Source organism: Labeo rohita, chromosome 11 (assembly GCF_022985175.1).
Source record: "Labeo rohita strain BAU-BD-2019 chromosome 11, IGBB_LRoh.1.0, whole genome shotgun sequence".
Lineage (NCBI taxonomy): Eukaryota > Metazoa > Chordata > Actinopteri > Cypriniformes > Cyprinidae > Labeo > Labeo rohita.
The window spans coordinates 15902336-15928263 of record NC_066879.1 but is presented as its reverse complement, the minus strand read 5'-3'; the positions used below and the strand labels follow the sequence as shown (position 1 = coordinate 15928263).

Genomic DNA, 25928 nt, shown 5'->3' with positions numbered 1-25928 from the left:
ACTCTTTTCTTTTCCCTGTGGGGGTAATAAAAGAGCCGGATGGCAGGGGGCCAAAGTAGAGACGGGCGTTAGGTGACATGAGACGGACGGCTGAATCCTCTGGGAATTGGCCCATTTGTTACCCAACGGGAGAGGCTGGCACAAAGAGAGAATGCTGAGGGTGTCTTTGTTCAAGGTCACACACCAAACTCTAGACTGAGCGAATGGGACGCGAGCTTTCTGCGCACACGCATATCAGGCTTGCATTTAGTGTATATATATGCATTTAGTTCTTGCTATTACTGAAGCTCATACTTAGGGTCAAGGGACTGTTAAATATATGAGTATTCAGATGTGGGATGAGCACAGTCGTAATTGAGATTAAAATATGCTTGCAAAGAAGTATGCTGTTAGATTTGTGCTTGACAGACCAAAAATAGTAATAATTGCTTTAAATGAGAAACTCGAATCATCTAGACAGCAGAATTTAAGTTTATTGACCAGTTTCTGAATTGCAATTTAAATTTGAACGTGAGAAAATGATATTAAGTAAAAGAAATTCATTAAAACCTGGTGAAATGCAATGGGGTGTATTGGTTCAAATTTTTCGTTATTTTGTTATGACCGTTTAATTTCAGTAATAGCTTTGTACTGTGAAACAAACAGATTCATCAGAATTATTATTGTCTGTTTATTTATTTATTTTATTTTAGTTTTTAGTTTTGGTATTTAATTTTTATTTTATTAATGTATTTATTTTTTCATTTTATTTATTTTGTTTGTTTGTTTGGCAAATAGATTTAGTAAAAGTGGAATCTTTGATAAAGTGTAATTATTTTTAGATGATTTATTTTCTATTTTTATAATTTCTATTCTATTTTTATGTGTATTTGATGTATTTCTTTTTTTTGTTTGTTTGTTTGTTTTATTATAATATTTATTTTATTTTATTTGTATTTGGTTACAATGTCTTTGATACAGTGTAATTATTTTTAGATAATTTATATTTTATTTGTATTTATTTGTTTTTTTATGTTTGGTTTTTTATGTTATTGTATTCTATTTAATTGTTATTTTATTAATGTATTTTTATTTTATTTTAATTTATTTATTTTGCTTGTGTGTTTGGCAAATAGATTTAGCAAAAGTGGAATACCGTGTGTGTGTGTGTGTGTATATATATATATTTTTGTTGTTGTTGTTGTTGTTTGTTTGTTTGTTTTGGTTTTTTTTCAGTGTTTTTTTTTGTGTTCTATTCTGTTCGATGTGTATTTATTTATTTTTTTTTCTATTTTTTATTTATTTATTGTATTTTATTTTTATTTGGTTATTGTTGTGTATTTATTTAATTAATAAATATCTATTCTGTTCTGTTTTTTATTTTATTGTTTTTATTCAGTTTATTTTCTTCAATGATATATTTTTTCTTTATTATTTTATTTATTTATTCAATTTTCCCCCTTCTATTATATATTTTTAATTTGTTTAATTTTTTTCCACTGACCTTCTAACTAAAAAAAACTGCAATTTTACTAGAAAAACTGGAATTCTTTCTGTTATGTTTCACCCAAAACACTGCATAGCAATGTGCAAAAAAAATATACACCCTAGCAACCATCTAGGAACCACCTAGCAACCACTCTATATGTGGGGGTGGCCTCTTTTGACTTTTGACCCGTAAGGACAACATAGCAATGTGCAAATCCACTCATGCAACACACATTCCATTGAAAACCTTGTTTCTCATTCAGTCACTCTCATTCTTGCAGATTCCCATCAGCCTCGGTGGATTTGTAAGTGAGATGAACAGATTTGCGCTCGTGATTATCTGACAGCATCATCTCACGGCTGATGAGAGAGAGAAACTTCATTAGTGCTCCCATTAGATTTCATTATTACGGATCTGTCTGCTGACCAGCAGCAACCTTTCCTCTCGTTCTCTCTCTCCTCTGTTCTACAAGTTACTCCAATCTGTACGTGTTTTTGCCCCTCCTGTCGCTCTCCACCTCTGGCTGTCCTTCTCCCTCCATCTGTTTGTTCTGGCAGAGGTGTCGCTGCTCAATTATGACCCACATACGCCAACTCGAGGTGGAGTCGTGAGCGCGCTCGCGTGAGGTTAACGGTCAAAAGCTGCTTTTGTTCGTTTTTTAATTCCTACGGCGCTCTTAATGAACACATTTTGTGTAATTACACACACATGCATGCGCGGCTCTGCCCACCGGCCTTCGAGACAGATGTATTAGCCATCCAGAGACTATCACTCTCAAATAAAATGACTTTGGATTTTCTCAACGCTTGTTCCACATCAGTGGATTTTGTCTTTAACGGAATCAGAGTAAGGTGCAGCTGAAGGCGAAATCAAGCCATCAATGCAATGAGCGGCGCGTGCTAACCCAGTCGCAATCTTAACGTTATTATCTTTAATTATTTAAACAACGGCACCATTGCCTCAGGAATTAGCAGGAGCTAATTCAAATCTCAGTAAATTTGCTTGAATTAGCGCTTTGAATGAGTAAAGAAGTGCGCAGCAGTTTTTTTGTCATTTAAAGACATTTGATAGCGTAGTGCCATTAACCGCCAGCCTTTTACGCTAAAAAAAGATTCAGTGTGAGTTAAAAGGGGTATTATATTAAATATATATATATATTAGTGACTCTTTCTGCATGGAATTTTTACAGTTACACCACTGACCGACGACAAGTGATTCATTCAGAACAAAACAAATGATTCTTTGAGTTGTTGAGTCGTTCACTCAAAGGATTCATTCAAAACACTGGTTCATAAGAAAACCAGGTTCATTCTCTAAGAAATTCTATTTTTATGCAGTAGAAATAGTAAAAGTTGTATTCCTTTTCAAATTCATGTGAGTCATTGAATTGTTCACTTAACATATTGAAAAACACTTTCATAAATTAAAGGACTGTTTATATATAGTATACTATAATAGTATATATAGTATATATAATATATAGTAAAAGTATGTCATTTCATTCATGTTCATGTTTCATGTGAGTCATTGAATCGATCACTTAACAGATATGTTGAAAAACACGTATTAAGTTATAAACTGAGGGACTGTTTATATAAATATTATATGTACATCACATTAGCGACTCTTTCTGCATAGGATTTCTGCATTTTACATAGGTACACCAGTAGTTATGGACAAGTGATTAATTCAGAACAAAACAAATGATTCTTTATGAGTGAGTTGTTGAGTCATTCACTCAAAGGATTCATTCAAAACATTGGTTCATAAGAAAACCAGGTTAATTCTCTAAGAAATTCTATTTTTATACAGTAGAAATAGTAAAAGTTGTATGCCATTTCAAATTCATTGAAATGTTCACTTAACATATTTGTTGAAAAACACTTTCATAAATTAGAGGACTGTTTATATATATATAGTATACTATAGTATATATATATAGTATATATAATATATAGTAAAGTATGTAATTTCAATCGTGGGAAACTGAGAGACTGTTTATATAAATATTATATGTGCATCACATTAGCGACTCTTTCTGCATAGGATTTCTGCATTTTACATAGGTACACCAGTAGTTATGGACAAGTGATTAATTCAGAACAAAACAAATGATTCTTTATGAGTGAGTTGTTGAGTCATTCACTCAAAGGATTCATTCAAAACACTGGTTCATTCAGTAAACAAGTGGCTGGCTGAATTCAAAATAGCATACTAACATACTTTCTCTAAGAAATTTCTATTTTTATTCTGTAGAAATAGTACAAGTTGTTTGCCATTTTAAATTGATGTAAGTCATTGAGTTGTTCACTTAGATTTGTTGAAAAACAGTTCCATAAACTAAAGGACTGTTTATGTATAATATGTACATAACATTAGTGACTCTCTCTGCATGGGATTTCTGCATTTCACATAGTTACACCAGTAGGTAACGACAAGTGATTCGTTCAGAACTAAACAAATGACACTCTATGAGTGAGTTGTTGAGTCGTTCACTTAAAGGATTCGTTCAAAACTCTGGTTCATTCTGTAAAAAAAGTGATTGGCCAAATTCATAATAGCATATTTGCATAGTACTTTCTCTAAGACATTTCTACTTTTTATTTGATGCAGTAGAAATAGTAAACGTGGTATGCCATTCCAAATTCATGTCATTGAATCATTCACTTAACAGATTTGTTAAAAAACCCTTAATTCAATAACTGAGACTCTTTATGAGTAAGTTGTTGAGTCGTTCACTCAAAGGATTTGTTCAAAACACTGGTTCATTCTGTGATTGGCCAAATTCATAATAGCATACAAGCATACTACTTTCTCCAAGACATATATATTATTTTATTATAATTTATATTATTTTTATATTATTTTATATATCTTTCTGCATAGGATTTCTGCATTTTACATATACACCAGTATTTAATAACAAGTGATTTATTCAGAACAAAACAAATGACTCTTTATGAGTTGTTCGAAGAAGTTCATTGAATCACTGAATCGTTCACTTAACAGATTTGTTGTATATATATCAGAATAATTACAAAAAAGTCCCTAATATTTTCTGTACAGCCTTACTTCAGTCAGCAAAAGCTCATTTATTTATTTATTTATTTAAATCAGAATAAGGGTATAAACTAGTATAAAAATAGTGTAAAAAATAGTGTAGTATATATGTAAAATAATTAAATAATATTCATTCAAACACTCCTTACACCCATTCTAGCCAAGCAGTTAGCCCCGCCCCCAATACACACCACTGGTTAAGCCAGAGGTTAGTATTAGAAAGGTTAGGTTGAGAAAAAGCACTTTAACATTGGGGATGAAAAATCACGCACATCAGCATTTTAGCAAGTAAAAAAGCAAGAACAGAGCCAGCTTTCCCCAAACCCCAGGCTGAGACACGGCAGAGGAGAATGAAATACGCCCAGCATGTAGAATTATGGGTAACTACATGGTGTTTCAGTGTTTTGGAGGAGAATTAGATACGGCAACAGAGAATCGCTCCTGAGGAAAACTACAGCAGTGAAGCGCTAACTGTGGTTTTCAGCTGAAAACTGAGCTCATTGAGCTGCCAGCAACATCCACTTAGAGAGTGTGTGTGTGTGTGTGTGTGTTTGGTCCTACAGGGACTCCAGCGATGCCTCTTCCTTTTTGTTTTTCTCTCATACCTGTTATTTTTTGTTCCTCCTCACTTTTGCCTCCTCACATCGTCCTTTCTTTCTAAAGTGGTTTCTCTCTCTCTCTCCTTCCCTGCCGCTGTTTGGTTTTGATTAGATAGCCGCCACATTGTCATGCAAAGCGCGAGGAAGCCTAGAATACAAGAGAATTTCCTATGCGGCTCGTCTGAAAGGGCTTGGATGTAATCCCTTGTGTCACCGAGCGGAAAGAGGGTACTTTTTTTCGCCGCGTTTTATTTTTTCCTTTCTCTTACCATCATTCTTACATTTCCTGGTGTCTGCTTTCCAGCGGCCTCGCTGAAGCTTGGCATCAACGTAGATCGATGAGGCCCCATTCACGCGCATCGTCCGCCATCAGACTCGTGTTTGTTTTTAATTACACTTTCTTCCTGTATTGTCCGAGAAAATAACACTGGTGGAGCCGCTTTGATTTGTACTCTTTTATTTAGATGAGTATGCTGGGTTTTCTGTGCTTTGTTTGATGCTGAAGTTCGGAACGTCTCAGAGAAAAAGTTTGCGATGTTGATGTAATTTTCTGGTGTTGTTGAAGAAGCTGGTTCTCTGAAAGTTTTCCATTGTGTGCAAAGAAAACAACTACTGTGGATTTTTTTTTTAGGTCATGAATAGAATAGAATAGAATAGAATAGAATAGAATAGAATAGAATAGAATAGAACAGAACAGAACAGAATAACTAACGAGATTTACTAGTAAGTCAAAATATTTCAAAACAAACTCAAAAAATTCTCCTCAAGTTCTTCCAAGATCAAATAATCAGATATATAATATCCACATTAGCTTTGTAACTAATATTATTATTAGTTTTATAGCTTTTTATATCATTTTTCTAGCATTTTGTAAAAAACAGTATTTGTAATTTGTGTGTATTTTTATTTTTCCTCAGAAATGTTAGGTCATGAATAGAATAGAATAGAATAGAATAGAATAGAATAGAATAGAATAGAATAGAGTAGAAGATTAATCAGTGAGATTTAATTCTTCCCAAAGCAGATGATCCGATATATAAAATCTAATAAAAGCTTATTTTATTATTATTAATTTATAGCTTTTTATAACATTTTTATAGCGTTTTATAAAAACAGTATGTCATTTGTGTGTATTTTTGTTTTTCTGAAATTTTAGGTCATGATTAGAATAGAATAGAATAGAATAGAATAGAAATTCACCAATGAGATTTACTAGCATGTTTTAATTTAAAAGATTTCAAAACAAACTCAAAAAATGTTTCTACAAATTTTTCCAGAATCAACTAATCTGATATATAATATCCACATTTATTTTATAACAAATATTATTTTTAATTTTATAGCTTTTAAAAAATTTTTTTTTGCATTTTATAAAAACAGCAACTGTCATTTGTAACAGTAATTGTCATTTGTCTGCGGTTTTATTTTTTTCTCAGAAATATTAGGTCAAGAATAGAATTGTCTTTAAATTCTTCCGAAATGAAATAATCTGATGAATAATATCCACATTAATTTTATAACTAATTGTATTATTTTATACTATTTTATAACATTTGTATAGCATTTAATAAAAACACTGTAATTTCTGTGTATTTTTATTTTTCCTCAGAAATTTTAGGTCATGAATAGAATAGAACAGAATAGAATATTAAAGAGATTTACTAGTATGTCTTAAGTCAAAATATTTCAAAACAAACTCAAAATTTTTCGTCAAATTCTTCTACAATCAAATACCACAAGATATATAATATCCACATTAATTTTATAACTAATTTTATTATTAATTTTATAGCCTTTTATAACATTTTTATAGCATTTTATAAAAACGGTAATTGTCCTTTGTGTGTATTTTATTTTATTTTATTTTTTTATTTTAGGAATAGAATAGAATAGAATAGAATAGAATAGAATAGAATAGAATAGAATATTGGTAACACTTTACAAAACTTAATTCTTGGTTAATGCATTAACTAGGATTAACTAACAATGAGCAATAAATTTGTTAGAGTATTTATGAATCTTTGTTAATGTTAGTTAATAAAAATTCATTGTTAGTTCGTAGTAGATTTAAAAAATGTATTGGTATGTGTGGAAATGAACATGAACTATGATTAATTAATGCTTTAGAAGATTTTTTATGGTTAGTTCATGGAAGATTACTGTAAAGATTTAGCGAATAAACTATTGTAATTATACAGTGACACTGAACCTCTATATTTTACAATTAAACTCCATTAGAGACATTGGTGATTCTTTAATGAAACTCCATTATGTCTTCTGAGCTACAAAAGAGCAACACCTGAGCAATAAAATCTCCCTGTAGGTCCAGATGTAGCGAACACTTATTAATTATTCAGATGTATCTAGAAGAAACGCTTTTTTTCTACATGCATACGCTATAAAAATCATTATAGCATGTTCATTCATCATGTTGCATAATGCTCCATATTTATGAGTGCTGTAGTCTTGCTTATGTGTGTTTGTGTATTTGTTTTAACTGTGTGTAAGTGAGCAGGTGGTGCTCTGAGTGGCTCGATCACGGCCCACTAACCAAGCACACAAACACACACACGTGCTGACCTCTGCATGTGTGCATTCATGTAGGAATAGGCATACAATCTTTTCAGTGTGTATGACTTACTGATCCCAGACGCGTCATGAAAGACCATTTCAGTCACACAAACAGCATCATCCTCCCGCCGCAGTTCACCCGCAGCTTTGTATTTCAGCACGTCGCGTGTTGTGTTTGTCTGAAGCGCGGTCATCACAGCGTGGTCCTCCACTGCTGTACATCAAAACCGAAGAGAAAATATAAGCAGTTTTACCGCGCAACACGTATAAAACCTCCTCCGCCGTGTCTCTCTCTCGCTCTCTCTTTCATGCCGCGCTCGGCGTTTGTGTACTGAAAGATTAAGTAGCTCCGAAGGGCCCGTGTTTACAAATATGCAGCCGCCAAACAGGCCAAAGCCTCCGAATGACTGTGGAATACAAATAGCTTTTTTATCAGCGCTGAGCCCCTGCCCAAAGAAATTGTGTTTTCCATCCTTTCCTCTTACGCCAATGAAATATGAAGCTTTATTTTCCGCTCTCTCTCTATATATATCCCAAATCTGGCAGGAAGCTGTTAGTGTTCACCCTACACTTTTTCATATACACATATACAGATACTAAAGCAGATGTGTGCGACGCATAACATAACCCATCAAAACGAATCACTCCATTCATAATCAATAAAGCGGTCTTCACTGGTCAGGTCGCCTGTTTTCTGTTTTCATTTTATTTATTTAATTAATTAATTATTTATTTATATTTACACATGCAGCAGAGCTACTATAGAAAAGAATTAGTTATAAAAGGATGTTATTTACAAAAAAATAAATATAATATAAAAGTATTAAATATATATAAATATAAATAAAATAATTTTAAAACAAATTAACTGAATTTATTATTAATTTTATAGCTTTTTTAACATTTTTATAGCATTTTATAACATTTGTGTCATTTGTGTGTATTTTTATTTTTCCTCAGAAATTTTAGGTCATGAATAGAATAGAATAGATTAGAATAGAATAGAATAGAATAGAATAGAATAGAACAGAATATTAACCAGAATATTTTAGATCATGAATAGAATAGAATAGAATAGAACAGAAGATTTTAGGTCATGAGTAGAATAGAATAGAATAGAATAGAATAGAAGATTAACGAAATGTTAGGTCATGACTCGAATAAAATAGAGTAGAATGGAATATTAACCAGACAATTTTAGATCATGAATAGAATAGAATAGAACAGAACAGAATAGAATAGAATAGAATAGATTAACCAAATGTTAGGTCATGAATAGAATCGAATATTAACCAGAAGAGTTTAGATCATGAATAGAATAGAATAGAATAGAATAGAATGTCAACCAACAAGATTTAAATAAAACTGACTAAACTTCAAAACAAACTCAAAAATTTCTCTTTAAATTCTTCCAAAAACAAATTATCTGATATATAATATCCACAATAATTATAACTAATTAACTAATTGTATTTCATTTTATAGCTTTTTAAACATTTTTATAGTATTTTATAAAAAAAAACAATGTCATTTCTGTGTATTTTTATTTTTCCTCAGAAAATTTAGGTCATGAATAGAAAAGAATAGAATAGAATTAGTATAGAATTAACCAGAATATTTTAGGTCATGAATAGAATAGAATAGAATAGAATAGAATAGAAGATTAACCAGATTTTATACAAGAATTATTTACCATGTATAGAATTTAGGTCAATAGAATAGAATAGACCAGAATACAAGATTAACCAGAAGATTTTAGATCATGAATAGAATAGAATAGAATAGAATAGAATAGAACAGAATAGAACAGAATAGAATACAAGATTAACCAGAAGATTTTAGGTCATGAATAGAATAGAATAGAATAGAATGTTCTAAGATTTACTAGTCAAAAGATTTCAAAACAAACAAAAAAAAAAAAAAAAATATATATATATATATATATATATATTTATAAATATAATATATAATAATGTATAATAAATAATACAAATAATATAAATAAAAGTTATCTATTAAATGATAAAAATAAATTGTATATAAAATAAAATATACATTTGTCGATAAAATAGACTAAAGATTATATATTAAGATTTATTTAGAATATAATATCATATGTACAGACTGTGTATCTACATATACTTTGTTATATTTTTAATGTAATACAGTATGTATTTCATTTACATTATTATTATTATTAATGTAGCAGAATTATGATATTACATATTCATATTTTATTATGTATATAAAGTCAAATTTAATGTTATTGTGCTTTTTTATAGTGCTACTTTGTAATGAAATAGCACTATAAAAAAGAGTTTTTGTCATGCTCACTGCTGATTGGTCTGTGTTAGTGTGTTAAAAACACAACACCAGAACTACGAGATGCTGAAACAACAGCAAGACGTGATGCAACAACCAAAGATGCCACATAACAAACAGGAAAAATGCAAGACTATCTTGCTGTGGTTTGTTTTGCTCGCTTTTTCGTTTTTCACCTCACACTTTTTTTCTTCCTCTGTTGCCCTTTTCCACCGTTTCCACCCTTCATCATTCCCTCGTCCTACTTTTCTTGCTCTGTTGTTCTTTTTCCAGGCCGCACTTTTGTCCCGTCCCTTCCTTCAGCTGCAGCGGTGGGAATATTAGCCGGCAGACAGATCATTTAGGGGTCAGACCTGTGAATGTGTTAATTGTGATTTATAGCTGAACTGAATTTAAGAAGAGCTTTTCCTTATTGACCACCTGAAGCTGAGACCCAGGGAAAAAAAAAAAAAAGTTGCACCATTTCTTTCTCCTTAACGGCGTACGGCGCTCTCAAGGGTTCTGTCAGCCCCAGATACTCATACAATTTTAGGATGAAGCACATTAGCGCTAGCGCAAACGAAGGCAGATTCAGTTCCGCCGATGATGATCCTGGAGGGCGAGGTCTGTGAGGTGAGCAGGGCACGATCTCACAGGAAGTGACAGAATGAGGAAGACCACTGACCTTTAGCGTAAAGACGATTCTTCCTCGTCCTCTGCTCTATTTCCTGTGCTAATGTCCATCTATAAGTAATGCTCCTACACCGCTGACGACGTCCTCATCTAGGTACATCTCCATTATTAATGGCTGCAGGGACATGTGGGGGTCAGGAGCGAAGCTAGGTGGCTTCATAAAGACACCGAACAGATTTGTGAGGACTTGTGCGGTGACTTTTTAGCACTAGATTTCAACAACAATCATATCTCATTACATGCAGTTACATTTTAATATTATAAGAAGTAGTATCCAACGTAGAATATATACTGTGTATATGAGAGTTTCTGCAATTCCAAAAATTAAAAAATAATAAAGTTAGGCCTTAAAAGGTCTTTAAATCAGAGCAAAATATCTTTAATTCATGAAGTCATGGCATTAAATGATGCATGCATTGCTAAAAATGAATATCTCCTTCAGTATTTTGTCATTTTTCAGTTCAAATATCAGTATAAATACATATAATTGAGATGCAAAATGAAGATATTAAGCCTTTTTTGGGGAGAAATTGAACAAAAATTGAGTTTAGACTAAGAACATGTACAAATATCTGTCAGTGAGGTATGAAAACTTGTTTATGCTCTGAATCCCACTGCCAAATATTTATTCATTTTAATTTTAAACTCATTTTCTGATCAGTGATCAGATGAAAGAAAACAAAACTTACATGTATTAAAAAAATACATATAAAAAAGTAAAAAATATAAATATGTATATATTTAATATAAATACATTTATATATATAATTATAGTATATAAGTAGAAATAGAATTAGAAAGTAGAAATATATATATATATATATATATATATATATGCTATTAAAATACAATCAGTCACATTTATTTATACAATATTAAACATTATAGTAGTAGTAGTAATTCATTAATATGTTTAATATGAAACATTTTACATGTATTAATTTAGCAGAATATTTATATAAATATTTGTAAAAAAAATTGGTTAGTAAATTTTATAATGTATATTTTTGTACATATATTTTTACATACTACAGCATAATATATATATATTTTAATATACAACTATTAATAATACAATATTAAATATTATTGTAGTACTGAAATGAAATCTATTGAAAAATCTATTGAAATTAAAAACTATTTATTCATTTATTTATTTATTATGCTATCAATGAAGTATATATATATATATATTCAAAACTTCTAAAACATATATAATACATATAAAACATATATAAATATATAAAATGTTTAAAATAAATTATTTTATATTTATAATGATATAAATTATATTCTCTCTCTTTAAATATATATATATATATATATATATATATATAATTTACTATTAAGAATGCAATATTAAACATTATTGTAGAAGTAATAAATGATTAATGTTTAATATAAAAACATTTTACATATATTCATTTAGCAGTATATATTTTATATATATAAGATATACAACTTTATAATATCATTTTTTGACTAATTGTGTGCATATATATATATATGTGTGTGTGTGTGTGTGTGTGTGTGTGTGTGTGTGTGTGTGTGTATGCAAAAAAAAATATTTGGAACTTGACAGTTCGTAGTAATTAGTGTTTGACTGAAAAAAAAACATATTTCAGTGTTATAATCCTTTAATACTGTCTGATAAACAAACTGTCATGGCTCTTGTGCTGCATGTTTCCATGCTTTTAGCTCATCGTCATTCTTATCAAAGGTTAATAGTCTGTTCAGACACTTGAAATGAGCCCATGTGTCCCGAGAGGAGATTTGTGCATTGCTTTACAAAGCCTGTGCTGCGGCTAACTGTCCTGGGGACGCTTGAATCGGCAGCGGCCGTGAAGAGAGTGGAGAAAGACGGGTGTATCTGTCCTTCTTCATCAGTAGTCTCCTCTGAGTCGCGGCCCCCTCAGGTGCTAACTGTATGTCAGCACAATCAGCGGGGATTCGGTTTGGTGCCTCTTCAGACTCTCAATGGCTCTGCCTCGCCCATTCCACTGCCTCCAATCGCAGCCGCCTCAGGATGACCCTTATCGCCGGCCGATAAAAATCCACCCTCGGCGGGGCGATAAGAGAAAGAGGGAGGAAAAGGAAAGAGAAGAGTGCATCTGTACGATTAGATAAAGGAGAGGCGCTCTTGACAGACTGAAGGATTTTTAGCCAGAGGATGTTTTGAATGCGAGTATTCAGCGCTCCAGGCTCCAATGCAATTTCCTCAGGATAAAATGATTGTTGTAAGCCGAGGTTTTTCCGACTGCCGTCCTTAAGAAATGGACAGTTCCCCTTTCTAATCACACAAGTGTTTACATGAGTACAGCGCCTCTGGCTTTCTCTCTTTCCAGCGCTCTCTCTGTTCTGTCTTTCTCCAGGCGATGCTTTTTGTGAAAATAGTACATATAGTGCTGTGCGTGTCCACGCAGGATGCATGAAAGGTCCAGCGATACAAAAACACAAACATGTCAATATGCATCAGTAACTCACACACACAGATGGCATCTCTAGACTTTTAGCACAATTGCTCTGTGCTGGTTTTAAGGGAAAATACAGATTTAGATTGATTTAAAGTGTGTTATTGTTGCATAAAATGAAAGTGCAGTCTTTTTCTTTGAGTTCAGTTGCACAATATTGGCTTTTGGCACAACCAATAGCATCATTTGGGGGCGGGGCTACATTTACATTTATTGTACTCACACTAGACTTTTAGACTTTTAGATTATTGGAGTGCATTTTACAAAAAAAAACACTGTTTTAGGTATTTTATTTCTACTTCTAATTGTTTATTAGCAATTTATAAGTGACATTTTTTTTTTTTTGTATTGTACACTAGAAGTCAAAAGTTTCTGAACAGTAAGATTTTTAGTATTTTTGACTAGCAGTAAAAAACAGTAAAATTCTGAAATATTTTTACGATTTCAAATAACTGTTTTCCAAAAGAATATTTTTCAATATGTCATTTAATCTTGTGATCAAAGCTAAATTTTCAGCATCATTACTCCAGTCTTCAGTGTCACATAATCTTTCAGAAATCATGCTAAAATGCTGATTTGCTGTTAGAGAAACATTTATTATTATTGTTATTATTTTTATTATTATTATATATACATTATTATTATAAGAGTACATTTTTTTCAGGATTCTTTGATCAATAGAAACATCCAAATATCAGCATTTATCTGAAATAAAAAGCTTTTGCAACATTATACACTATTTTACATTATACCATTCAAAAGCTTGGAGACAGTATATATATATACATATATATATATATATATATATATATATATATATATATTTTTTTTTTGCAAGGATGCTTTAAATTGAACAAAAGTGATGATAAAGACATTTATAATGTTACAAAAGATTTCTATTTCAGATAAACACTGTTCTTTTGAACTTTCTATGAATCAAAGAAACCTGAAAAAAGTCTACTCAGCTGTTTTCAACATAATAATAATAATAATAATAATAACAATAAATGTTTTTTTCAGCAGCAAATCAGAATATTAGAATGATTTCTGAAGGATCATGTGACTGGAGTAATGATGCTAAAAATTCAGCTTTGAAATAACAGGAATAAATAACATTTTAAAATATATTCCAACAAAAAAGAAAACAGTTATTTTAAATAGTAAAACTATTTCAGAATTATGCTGTTTTTGCTGTACTTTAAATCAAATAAATGCAGGCTTGGTGAGCAGAAGAGACTTATTTATATACATACACTGCTATTCAAATGTTTGGGATCAGTAAGATTTTTAATGTTTTTAATCTTCAAGGCTGCATTTATTTGATTAAAAATAAAGTATATTTTAAAAAAAAAAAATGTTATTTTAAATTTTGGTACTATTTCACAATATTACTCTATTTTTGATTAAATGTATCCAGCCTTGAAGAAAACAGGAATCTTTCTTTAAAAAGCATTACAAAATCCTACCGACTCCAAACTTTTGAACAGCAGTATAAAATAGAATTCAACATTCTGTTTGCTACCTCACTTCAAATTCTGGAACTGAATTAGAAATTGAAAGACTATTTAATTCTAAATGGAGCACAGACACACACACACGGCCCTGACGTCATCCCTTTTCCCAGCCACTGACTCTTGTGTGCTTTAACCTTGGCTCTGAGAGAGCGAGCGAGAGTAATTCTAACCTTAAAAACCTGCTGATTAAAGCTAGTTTGGAGGAATTCGATTCCGCTTAATGCCTTTGGCCCTCCGCCCAGCCCTGACGACGGATCGCCATTAACATCAACGGACAGCATGTCTTCACTCAGGCGGAGACGTGACCGGCACACAGACACTCACACGTGTGTGTCCGGCGCGGCTCGTCCCCATCACTCTCATTCTGATCTGTCTCTGTTGATCAGCATCAAACCGCAGCACTGGTGTTTCCTGCGAGCCGCCCGTGCCGTGTTTCTGCAGACACAGCATACTCTGTCCTGCGGTTATCTGTGGTCATTCGCTGCTGATATGAGGACAGTTTGATGGTTGATTTCTTTGGGGCTTTGGCTAAAGTTCAGTGCGATAAAGCAGGTTGTAGATAAACACTTGTTTTCTCAAACACACTGACCTGTTCACCCGTTTCTGTACAAAACATTTGAACACTCTGTCATCCGCTTTAGACAGCAGCCTGGATGAGACTGTAGACAAATTTAGCACACACTGTTAAGAAATAGTATGTACTAAATAATGCAATAGATAGATATTTTGAAGAATATGTGTAACCAAAGAATTGCTGGTACATTGACTTCCATAGTGTTGTTTTCATACTATGGAAGTCAATGGCTACCATCAGTGACTTATAATTTTCATGTAGTTTAACTTGATGTACTAAAATTAATAGATTAAATTAAATTAAATTACATTTAATTTAATTTAATTTAATTTAATTTAATTTAAGTGCTATGTAAACAGGACAAATAAAAAATAATTAAAGCTGAAATAATTAAAATTAATTTAAAGTAATAACTGGAGGCCATTGACTTTATTATATTTATAGTATTTTTTTCCATACTATGCAAGTCAATGGAATGGCTATCATCAATGACTCATTTTCATTTAGTATAACTTTTAATGTACTAAAATTAAATTAAATTATATTAAATTAATAAAAACTATATAGATAAAAAAATACTGAAACTATGAAAACAAAAATAAAATTTAAAAAAATTAAAGCTAAAATAAAAATTTATAAAAACTGTATAACAAAATGACTAAAACTTTAACTAAAAACTGATAGACTAACATGGTATATTGTTTTACCATATTATGGAAGTCAGTGCCTACCGTCAATGACTTCTCATTTTCATTTAGTTTAACTTGAAGTACTAAAATAAAATTAAATAAAATTAAATTAAAAAACACACAACAAAATTACTAAAACTTTAAAATTAAAATAAAATTAAAAATATCTAAAGCTGAAATAAAAATTAATAAAAACTGTATGGACTAAAACACAACAAAATGAATAAAATTTAACTAAAATTCAAATGAAAACTGGTAGCCATTGACTTCCATGTTTGTTTGTTTGTTTGTTTTTTCATACCATGGAAGTCAATGGCTACTGTCAATGACTTTTCATTTTCATTTAGTTTAAGTTGATGTACTAAAAATAAATAAATAAAATAAATTTATTAAAAACTGTATAGACAAAAAAAAAACTATGAAAACAGAAAATATAAAAATAAAAACTAATCCTACAAATGAAATAAAAATTAACAAAAACTGTAAAGACTGAAACACACAACAAAATTACTAAAAATTCAAACTTAAAATGAAAACAGAAAATATAAAGATTTAAAAATTCATAAAAACTGTATAGACTAAAACACAGAAAAAATGACTTAAACTTAAATTAAAATTAAAATGAAAACTAGTAGCCATTGACTTCCATGTTTGTTTGTTTTTTCATACTATGGAAGTCAATGGCTACCGTCAACTGATTGGTTCCCAACATTCTTCGAAATATCCTCATTTGTGTTGAACAGAAAAAAGAAGCCCATTCAGGTTTGGAACAAAATAAGGGTAAATAAATGATTACAGAAATTTTATTTTGGGGTGAACTATCCCTTTCACATTAATGAGTCATGTGTGTGTGTGTCTATATATATATATATATATATAATCCTGTACACCTATTTTCATTAGAAATAGAAATTTTTAGCTTATTTAGATTCATATTATTTTTTATTACCTTAAAAAGGTTTAAATGCATTCAAACAATGTTGCAATGTTGCAAATAATGTTTCTTCCTACAACTGTGAGAATGTATCAAATACTAGTAATAGCATAAAAAAGTTTAAATAGCATCAGACACTTTTTTTTTTTAGAACATTCCCTATCAGGTTAGCGCTATCTGCTTTGCCACATCCAGCAGTACTGGTTTTCATTTTCTGAATGAGACTGGCAGCTCAAATCCCTGATGACACCCGATCCTCTGAGAGACAGAATGAGTTTTCCAACAGAGTCGGAGCATTAAACACAAACATGTTCTGCCCAGAATGATCAGAGTCGGAAAGATTCATCTGTGCTTCTCTGACTTTATTTCACACCATGGTTCCCGAGTTGTGTTACAGATTTCAGCCTAAATTTACTGTTTGATGTCATTTTTTTACCCAGCATGGGGAAAATGAATATCAAAGGCATTTTTGCATCATTTAAAGCGCTTGTATTCAACACTTTTGTAGCATTCGATTTTTTCCCCTCTATAATGTCAGGTTTCTTTCACCAGTAAAAAGTCGTAATTTAGTATTTCATGACTGTTCTCCACCTTCTCTGACCCTTAAGAATTAAACAGGCTGTTTTTGCTGCTGTCTTTATGAGTGTAAATGACCTCTGTTGTGATTGGCTGACCTCTTCACATGTGTAATGAGTAACTAACGACGCCCACACCAGGCTGCTGAATGCTAAATAGCTGTTAATATGTAAATGCAGCCGGACATATGGAAATGTGCTTTTGATTCTGATATCATTATCAAGATTCGTGTTTTTTTTTTTTTTAAGTTAGTATTAATAAATGGTCTTGAGGGAGATTTGCGATGTAGTTTGTCTAGAAAGTACATCAAATTCAGAAAATCCTATTGTCCATAATGAGCTGGTGTGAGAGTCCGTTTTAGTTTTGCTGTGACCTTGGTGTCCTTGACATACAGCATCACTGGAAATGTCAGTGTATGATATTTCAATGTTTTTGAAGGTTTGAGGTTCATAATTACTAAAAGTTCATGCAGTAAAAATTGACTCCAGAGATTAAATCATCCTGTATATATATATTATATATTTATATATAAAAACTATTTAAAAAAAAAAAAAAACTGAAATAAACTTTAAATAAAATTAAAATGGAAACAGAAAATATTCAAATAAAAACTAAACCTAAAACTGAAACAAAAATTAAGAAAAACTATGTATACTAATACACCCAACAAAATTACTAAAACTTTAAAATTAAAATAAAAACATTTTATTTTATTTTATTACTAAAACTTTTTACACAAACTTTTTTTTGTGCATTTTCTATCATTTTCTGCAACAAAAATGGTTCCTTTAACTGTAATGAAGTGATTTTTCTAGTTTTATTATAGACATTTTCTGTCATTCTTTGTGAATTTTACTAAAAATTATAGTAAAAATAGTTTCAAAGCAATTTTTTTGTTTATTTTCTATCATTTTCTGCAACAAAAAATGGTTCCTTTGACTGTAATGAAGTGATTTTTCTGGTTTTATTATAGACATTTTCTGTCATTCTTTGTGAATTTTACTAAAAATTATAGTGAAAATTGTAGTAATTTTTTTGTGCACTTTCTATTGTTTTCTGCATTTCTTATTTTATTTTATTTTAGCCAACTGCCAAGGACAGATTAACAAAAACTGTGTAGACGAAAACACACACCAAAATGACTAAAACTTTACAATTAAAAATTAAAACAAAAAATATCAAAATAAAAACTAAACCTGAAATAAAAATGAATAAAAAAAAACTGTATAGACTAAACCAACCAACAAAATTACTAAAACTTTAAAATTAAAATTAAAACTGAAAATATAAAAATAAAAACTAAACCTGAAATTAAAATTGAATTAAAAAAAACTGTATAGACTAAAGCACATCAAACTTTAACTAAAATCTAAATGAAAACATAACACAAAAATAGACAAATCTAAAACTAAAATAAAGATATAATATATGTATAGACAATAACACAACAAAATTACAACAAACACAACAAAAAAAACGTTGAAAACCGAAAATACAAAAATAAAAAATATTTCCACAAACTGTCTTATTAATAAACGGACATTACTTTAAAACAATAGTATCTCAATGATACTAAAAAAAAAAAAAAAAAAAAAAAAAAAAAAAAGAGCACCAGGCCTGTCGCCGAGTTCATTGTCTTATCTTATGAAAACAACATATCAGTGTCCCGAGAAAACCTTGTATGGCAGAATCATATGAGGAAAAGACTCACATTTCCCCTGTAGGAGATATTTAGATATTAGCATCCAATTCAGGGCCGATATACCCAACTGAAAGGCACCTTGGCGCCTGTGTGTGTGTGTGAACACGTTACTGTGCGTAGGAGCGTGTCTCAGACACGACGATGGCGCTGATCTAATCGTGTGAATGTAATTAGGCTTTAATTGCTCAGCGTGTGGGCCTCTGGCATCTGTCTGGGCCCCAGACGGCAAATAATGCCCTCTGACGCTGTCATCTCCTAATCTCACTGTTACCAAACACCTCCACACAACTCCCACTGAAACCAAACACCTCCGTGCCGCTGATGGGAGGATGACGACACGCCTTGCACTGTACTTCATTTGTAACGTATTTCGTAACTAACTAACCAATCCTCTTTTTTCACATGCTAACATGTTAGAATGAAATAAAATGACGATCTATAATGAGAGTACATTGTACTAATAAGCTTTGAAATAAAATAACAATGAGATGGAATCAATCATATTTGGGTTTTTTGTTGTTGTTGTTGTTGTTGTTGTTGTTTTTAATTGCATCAGTATTTATGTAATTTCTCAGAAATTTCTTGTGCATTACAAATAATTACAAAAAAATGTAAAATAACACTAAATTCAGCATGAAATTTTAAAGTAAAATGACTGAAATTGTATTTTCTTATAAAAACATACTGTAAAAATGTAAGTGCTGTGTTCTTTGTCGCCAAAAAAAAAAAACTAAGTAAAAATTAAAATAAATTATTATTATTATTATTATTATTATTATTATTATTATTAATAAAATACATCTTATTAAATATTAGATTTAAAAAATAACATTGTTACATGATCAGTGTAATATGTATTTATATATATATATATATATATATATATATATATTTATTTCTTTTTATTTTCTTTTTTTTTTAAAGTAGAAAAATTGAAAGGGATTTTGTTTCCACGATGTAAAAATGGATTTTTGAAAGATGTAAATAAAACAAAGACTACTTTTTTTCCTTTGTGAATTTTAAAATTATAGTGAAAATTGTTTTTAAATATTTATTTAGTGCATTTTCTATCATTTTCTGCAACAAAAATGGTTCCGTCAACAGTAATGAAGTGATTTTTCTAGTTTTACTATAGCCAATTTTTTTTATTTGTCATTCTTTGTGAATTTTACTAAAAATTACAGTGAAAATTTTCAAAATAATTTTTTAGTGCATTTTCTGTCATTTTCTGCAACAAAAATGGTTCCTTTAACTGTAATGAAGTGATTTTTCTAGTTTTATTATATACATTTTTTGTCATCCTTTGTGAATTTTACTAAAAAATATAGTGAAATTTGTTTCAGAGCAATGTTTTAGTTAATTTTCTATCAATTTCTGCAACAAAAATGGTTCCTTTAACTGTAATGAAGTGATTTTCCTAGTTTTATTATAGACATTTTTTGTCATTCTTTGTGAATTTTACCAAAAATTATAGTGAAAATTGTTTCAAAGTAATTTTTAGTGCACTTTGTCATTTTCTGCAACATAAATGGTTCCTTTGACTGTAATGAAGTGATTTTTCTAGTTTTATTATAGACATTTTTTGTCATTCTTTGTGAATTTTACTAAAAATTATAGTGAAAATTGTTTCAAAGTAATTTTTAGTGTACTTTGTCATTTTCTGCAACAAAAATGGTTCTGTTGACTGTAATGACGTGTTTTTTCTAGTTTTATTACAGACAATATTGGCACAAATTACACTAATCAAGATATCATCCTTCATTTTAATATTTTGAATCGTAGCTTGACTGTAAATTGAATTACTTGAAATTATGAACAGCTTGTAGTTTTTCTAACACTGGGTTTAATACATGTTTCTGTGTGTGTGTGTGTGTGTGTGTGTGTGAATGATACACCGAGATAAGCTTCATTCCTGTAAAATTCATCCAGCCGAATGTACAATAAGATCTGAGACAGGTCTCGTAATCCAGTGCTGTAAATAGACTTACAGTCCTCCTGTTACTGACCCGATATGAAGGACACCAGTTACACACACACACAGCGAGTGTCTAAAGATCACGTCCCTCTGGATATTTTTATCCGGTCATAAAGAGAATCACACAAGGAAGGATTGTGTTGTTTTTATGTGATAGAATGAGAAAACCAAAAAAAGAGTGTGTGTTTATGAGACTAATATTATAATTAACAACCTTTATTTGTCTCATTGTTCAGATTTGTGGCCATACAGAGCTGCAATACGCATTTGGGTTCATTGTGTTATTGTGCTCATGGTTTGCTTTGTGTATTTTCCCCAAAAATTAAAGTTTGCTGTTAATTTAATCACCCTCAGGCCATTCAAGATGACTTTTTCTTCAGTAGAAAAGTTAGCTGAAAGTGTGGTCCTTGGTGATTCATTAACTGCAAGTCAGCAGCTGAGAAACACATGAAACAGTGAAAAACACATAAACAGGCAAGACAAAATGAATACCTGTGATTCCTGATAATATACTGAGGTCTTATGAAGCAAAACGATCAGTCTGTGCAAGAAACTGAACATTATTTACAATATTATTACCTGTAATCCAGAGCTTCAAACAAACAGTCCAAAGTGATGCCCGATTCACAAACGAATCATTCTTTTAAACCAGTTCTTAGATAAAACAGTTCACCAGTTTCTCACAGCTTATGTAAAAATGTGGATTGATTCAAGTTTATTCACTTCATATGCTTAGACATGTAAAACACTTTTTTTACATCATTACTGGTGCTTTATTATTATTGTGTATGCGTGATATCATTGCATGATAACACAAACAAACTGGAGAATCAGTTCATTGAAACAAACTGTCCAAAAGAATCAGTTTGTGGAAAAGAATCAATTTGATGATCTAGTTTCTTGCACAGGCTGATCATTCCACTTCATAAGACCTCAGTATATCATACAAAAGCTACAAATACTCATTTTGCATTGCCTGTATATTCCTTTTTCACTCTCAAAGTGAGTTTAGCCAATGACTGGCATTTTTTTTTTGAATTACCAACGACCAAGGTCTCAACTAAAATCTTCTTTAAATGAACAGCAAATTGTAATTTTTGGATGAACTAAGTTCTCTTTCGTGTCTTATTGCGCTTAAACTGTCAAATACACATATGTTTTTGTTAAGAACACACAGGAGTTACAAAAACAGTCTGTGAAGGTAAACTGCTGGGAAAGAAATCGCATTTATATTAGATCTGTGTGGCAGCAGTATAATATACAATAATAAATCAATAAATCCACTGTTTTCTTGTCTCCTCTGAGGCTGGGACTCTAAATAGTGTTCTGTGGTCATCTGTGAAGCCAAAGACAGAACAGTTAGCATACTTCGCTTGAACTTTTGCCATGGCGTTAGAACTGGTACACCGTTGTCGCTTGCAAAAACAGAATGGCGACGCTGTGGGTGGAAATGTGCACATTAAAAGAGAAGTCTGAATTTACAGATAATGTACTCACCCCCTTGTCGTCCAAGATGTTCATGTCTTTCTTTCTTCAGTCATAAAGAAATTATGTTTTTTGAGGAAATCATTTCAGGATTTTTCTCCATATAATGGACTGATATGGTGCCCCGAGTTTGAACTTCCAAAATGCAGTTTAGACGCGGCTTCAAACAATCCCAAATGCAGTTGTAAACGATCCCAGCCGAGGAAGAAGGTTCTTATCTAGCGAAATGATCGGTTATTTTCATTTAAAAAATACAATTTAAATACTTTTTAATCTTAAACGCTTGTCTTGCTGTGCCTGAACTCTGTGTATTCTGACTCAAGACAGTTAGGGTATGTCGAAAAACTCCAATCGTATTTTCTCCCTCAACTTCAAAAATCATTTCAAAATCATCCTACATCACTGCAGAAGTACCAACCTAGTCTTTGCAAAGTGAACATGCAAAGAAGATCAAACACCCTTAACAAAAAAGGTTATACAGCGATATAAGATGATTTTGAAGTTGAGGAAGAACATGAGATGGGAGTTTTTCGACATACCCTAACTGTCATGAACCAGAAAAAAAGTTCAGGCGGATTAAGAAAAGACGAGTGTTCGACGTTAAAAAGTATATAAATTGTGTTATTTCAATAAAAATAACAGATACTTACCCTTCTTCCTCCGCTGAACTCGTTTACAACCACATTTTGGATCGTTTGAAGCCGCATTTAAACTGCATTTTGGAAGTTCAAAATCGGGGAACCATATCAGTCCATTATACGGAGAAAAATCCAGAAATATTTTCCTCAAAAAATATAATTTCTTTACAACTGAGGAAAGAAAGACACCAACATCTTGGATGACAAGTGGGTGAGTATATTATATGTGAATCTTTGTTTTGGAAGTGGACTTCACTTTTAAACATGGAAAAAGTCAGATTTTCTTGATATGTCCCCTTTAAAAGAACCCATTTTTTAATCTAAAGTACCTTTTTCCACTATAAAGAAGCTTTTGTCCATTGGAAATGTTCTATGGATGTTAAAGGTTCTTCATGGAACCATCAATACCAATAAAGAACCTTTATTTTTGTGAGTTTACTGATGGTTGTTGTGTATTTTTTGTGGCTAATTCAGCTGTGCTGATGTTTATGTGGTTTATTGCTGTTGATCTGCTGTTTGTGTGTTTATTCTCAATGTTTAACTGAGTTTTTTTGTTTTATTTCAGTGTCTGTACGGCTGCTATGTCCACTCCTCCATCATTCCCACCTTCCACCGCCGCTGCTACTGGCTGCTGCAGGTAAGAGTTCAGCCCCTTCCCTTACTATCCAACCCTAAATGATGCATCAGATGCTGGGCTAACAAGAAACACAACTGAAACATCTTTCATCACCATCCTGTAACTAATAACTCTATCGTCTTGCGCTCTATGCCTCTCCCTCTCTGTTAAATGCATGAACAGTCTGACAGTGATGGCAGTAATTGAGGGTCATAAACACATTTGTCGAAGTATATTAGCAGCCAGAGGTCAATGAATGCATTGAGCCTGTTGACACGTCATAGATAAAATTCTCCTGTTTGGCTTTTTTATAAGTTCGTTTGGGGTGTTCACACATAGCCAAAATCGATCTCTGAGACCCGTGAAACTACCTGAGTGTTGTCCGGAGACTGACAGAAACTATAAGCGAGCGGGATGTGAGGGTTTTTGCACCGCAAGCAGCATCAGTCGAGATGTGCAAGCTTTCATTTCTCACCCTCATCATCTCAGCGGTGTGGGACGCAGTCTCCAGCTGGCCATCAGACCGCTGATGCTGCACGCCGCTTCATTTACATGAGCTAAACGGTGACTAGCCCACTAGAAGAGCTCTGTTTGGGGCCCTAGTTGACTGGTGAAATTAGTAGTCATGCAGTTTGTGTGAGTTTGAGTATGTGTACATGTGTGTGTGATTGTTTTGCCCACATTGTTGAGACCAAATGTCCCCTCATGGATAGTAAAACCTGAAATCATCTGCACTGTGTGGAGCAGCAACGGCGCCCATGAGGAAACGACTTAATAAACATACTAAATAATGTCTTTGTGGAAATATAAAAACGCAGTGAGTTAGCTTTAGGTGCAGGGGATAGAAAATATTATTAGCTTAGTATAAAAACAATCAATGTAAAATCCCCACCATGATGGAAAAGCAAGTGTGAGTGTGTGAGTTTGTACTTTGGAGATGAAATTGCCTCCAGAAGTGAGCTAAATCTGACAAAACCGTTCTTTGGGACCTTCAAGGAGAAATAATATAAAAGTACATAATATTATTCTTTTTTTATTCTAAAAGTGCAGAACGTTTGCTTTTCCAAGTCATTTTAGGTGTGCTGATATAACAGTCTGATAGCACTGGGACTTTTCACTGTTTTTGAAAAGAGAGACTGTCTGATTTTTACGTGTGAGTCTTCTGAATCATTTCCTCAACAAATTCATTCAAAAACACTGATTCATTCAGTAACAAAACAAGTGGATTTCTTTATGAGTGAATCTTTGAATCATTCCTTCAACCAAACCACTGATTCATTCTGTAACGAAACAAGTGACTGTCTTAGTGCGTTACTCAATCAAATCATTCTGACTTCAAAAACACTGATTCGTTAAGTAGCAAAAACACTGATTCGTTCAGTAACAAAACAAGTGGATTTTTTGAACTAATCTTTTGAATCATTCCCTCAACAAATTCATTCAAAATCACTGATTTGTTCAATAACAAACAGTGGATTTCTTTGAGTGAGTCTTTTGAATCATTCCTTCAAAAAATCTTTCAGAAACACTGATTCGTTCAGTAACAAAACAAGTGGATTTCTTTACAAGTGGGCCTTTTGAATCATTCCCTCAAAAGATTCATTTAAAAAAACTGATTCGTTCAGTAACAAAACAAGTGGATTTCTTTGTGAGTGAGTCTTCTGAATCATTCCCTCAGCAAATCCATTCAAAAACACTGATTTGTTTAGTAACAAAACAAGTGGATTTCTTTACAAGTGAGTCTTTTGAATAATTCCCTCAATAAATTCATTCAAAAACACTGATGTGTTCAGTAACAAAACAAGTGAATTTCTTTATGAGTGAGTCTTTTGAATCATTCCCTCAGCAAATCCATTCCAAAACACTGATTCGTTCAGTAACAAAACAAGTGGATTTCTTTACAAGTGAATCTTTTGAATTATTCCCACAACAGATTCATTCAAAAACACTGATTCGTTCAGTAACAAAACAAGTGGATTTCTTTGTGAGTGAGTCTTTTGAATCATTCCCTCAGCAAATCCATTCAAAAACACTGATTTGTTTAGTAACAAAACAAGTGGAT

The 25928-nt window shown here is 31.6% G+C and overlaps 1 protein-coding gene across 10 annotated transcripts in view; it reads left to right on the top strand.

Moving 5' to 3' along the window:
• Positions 1-25928, top strand: part of camta1b (calmodulin binding transcription activator 1b) — a 381970-nt gene that overhangs the window by 298585 nt on the left and 57457 nt on the right. For all 10 annotated transcript variants that reach the window (XM_051122195.1, XM_051122192.1, XM_051122194.1 and 7 more), the window contains one exon: positions 23816-23887. In XM_051122195.1, the coding sequence (XP_050978152.1) occupies positions 23816-23887 (72 nt within the window). The remainder of the gene's footprint in view (positions 1-23815; positions 23888-25928) is intronic.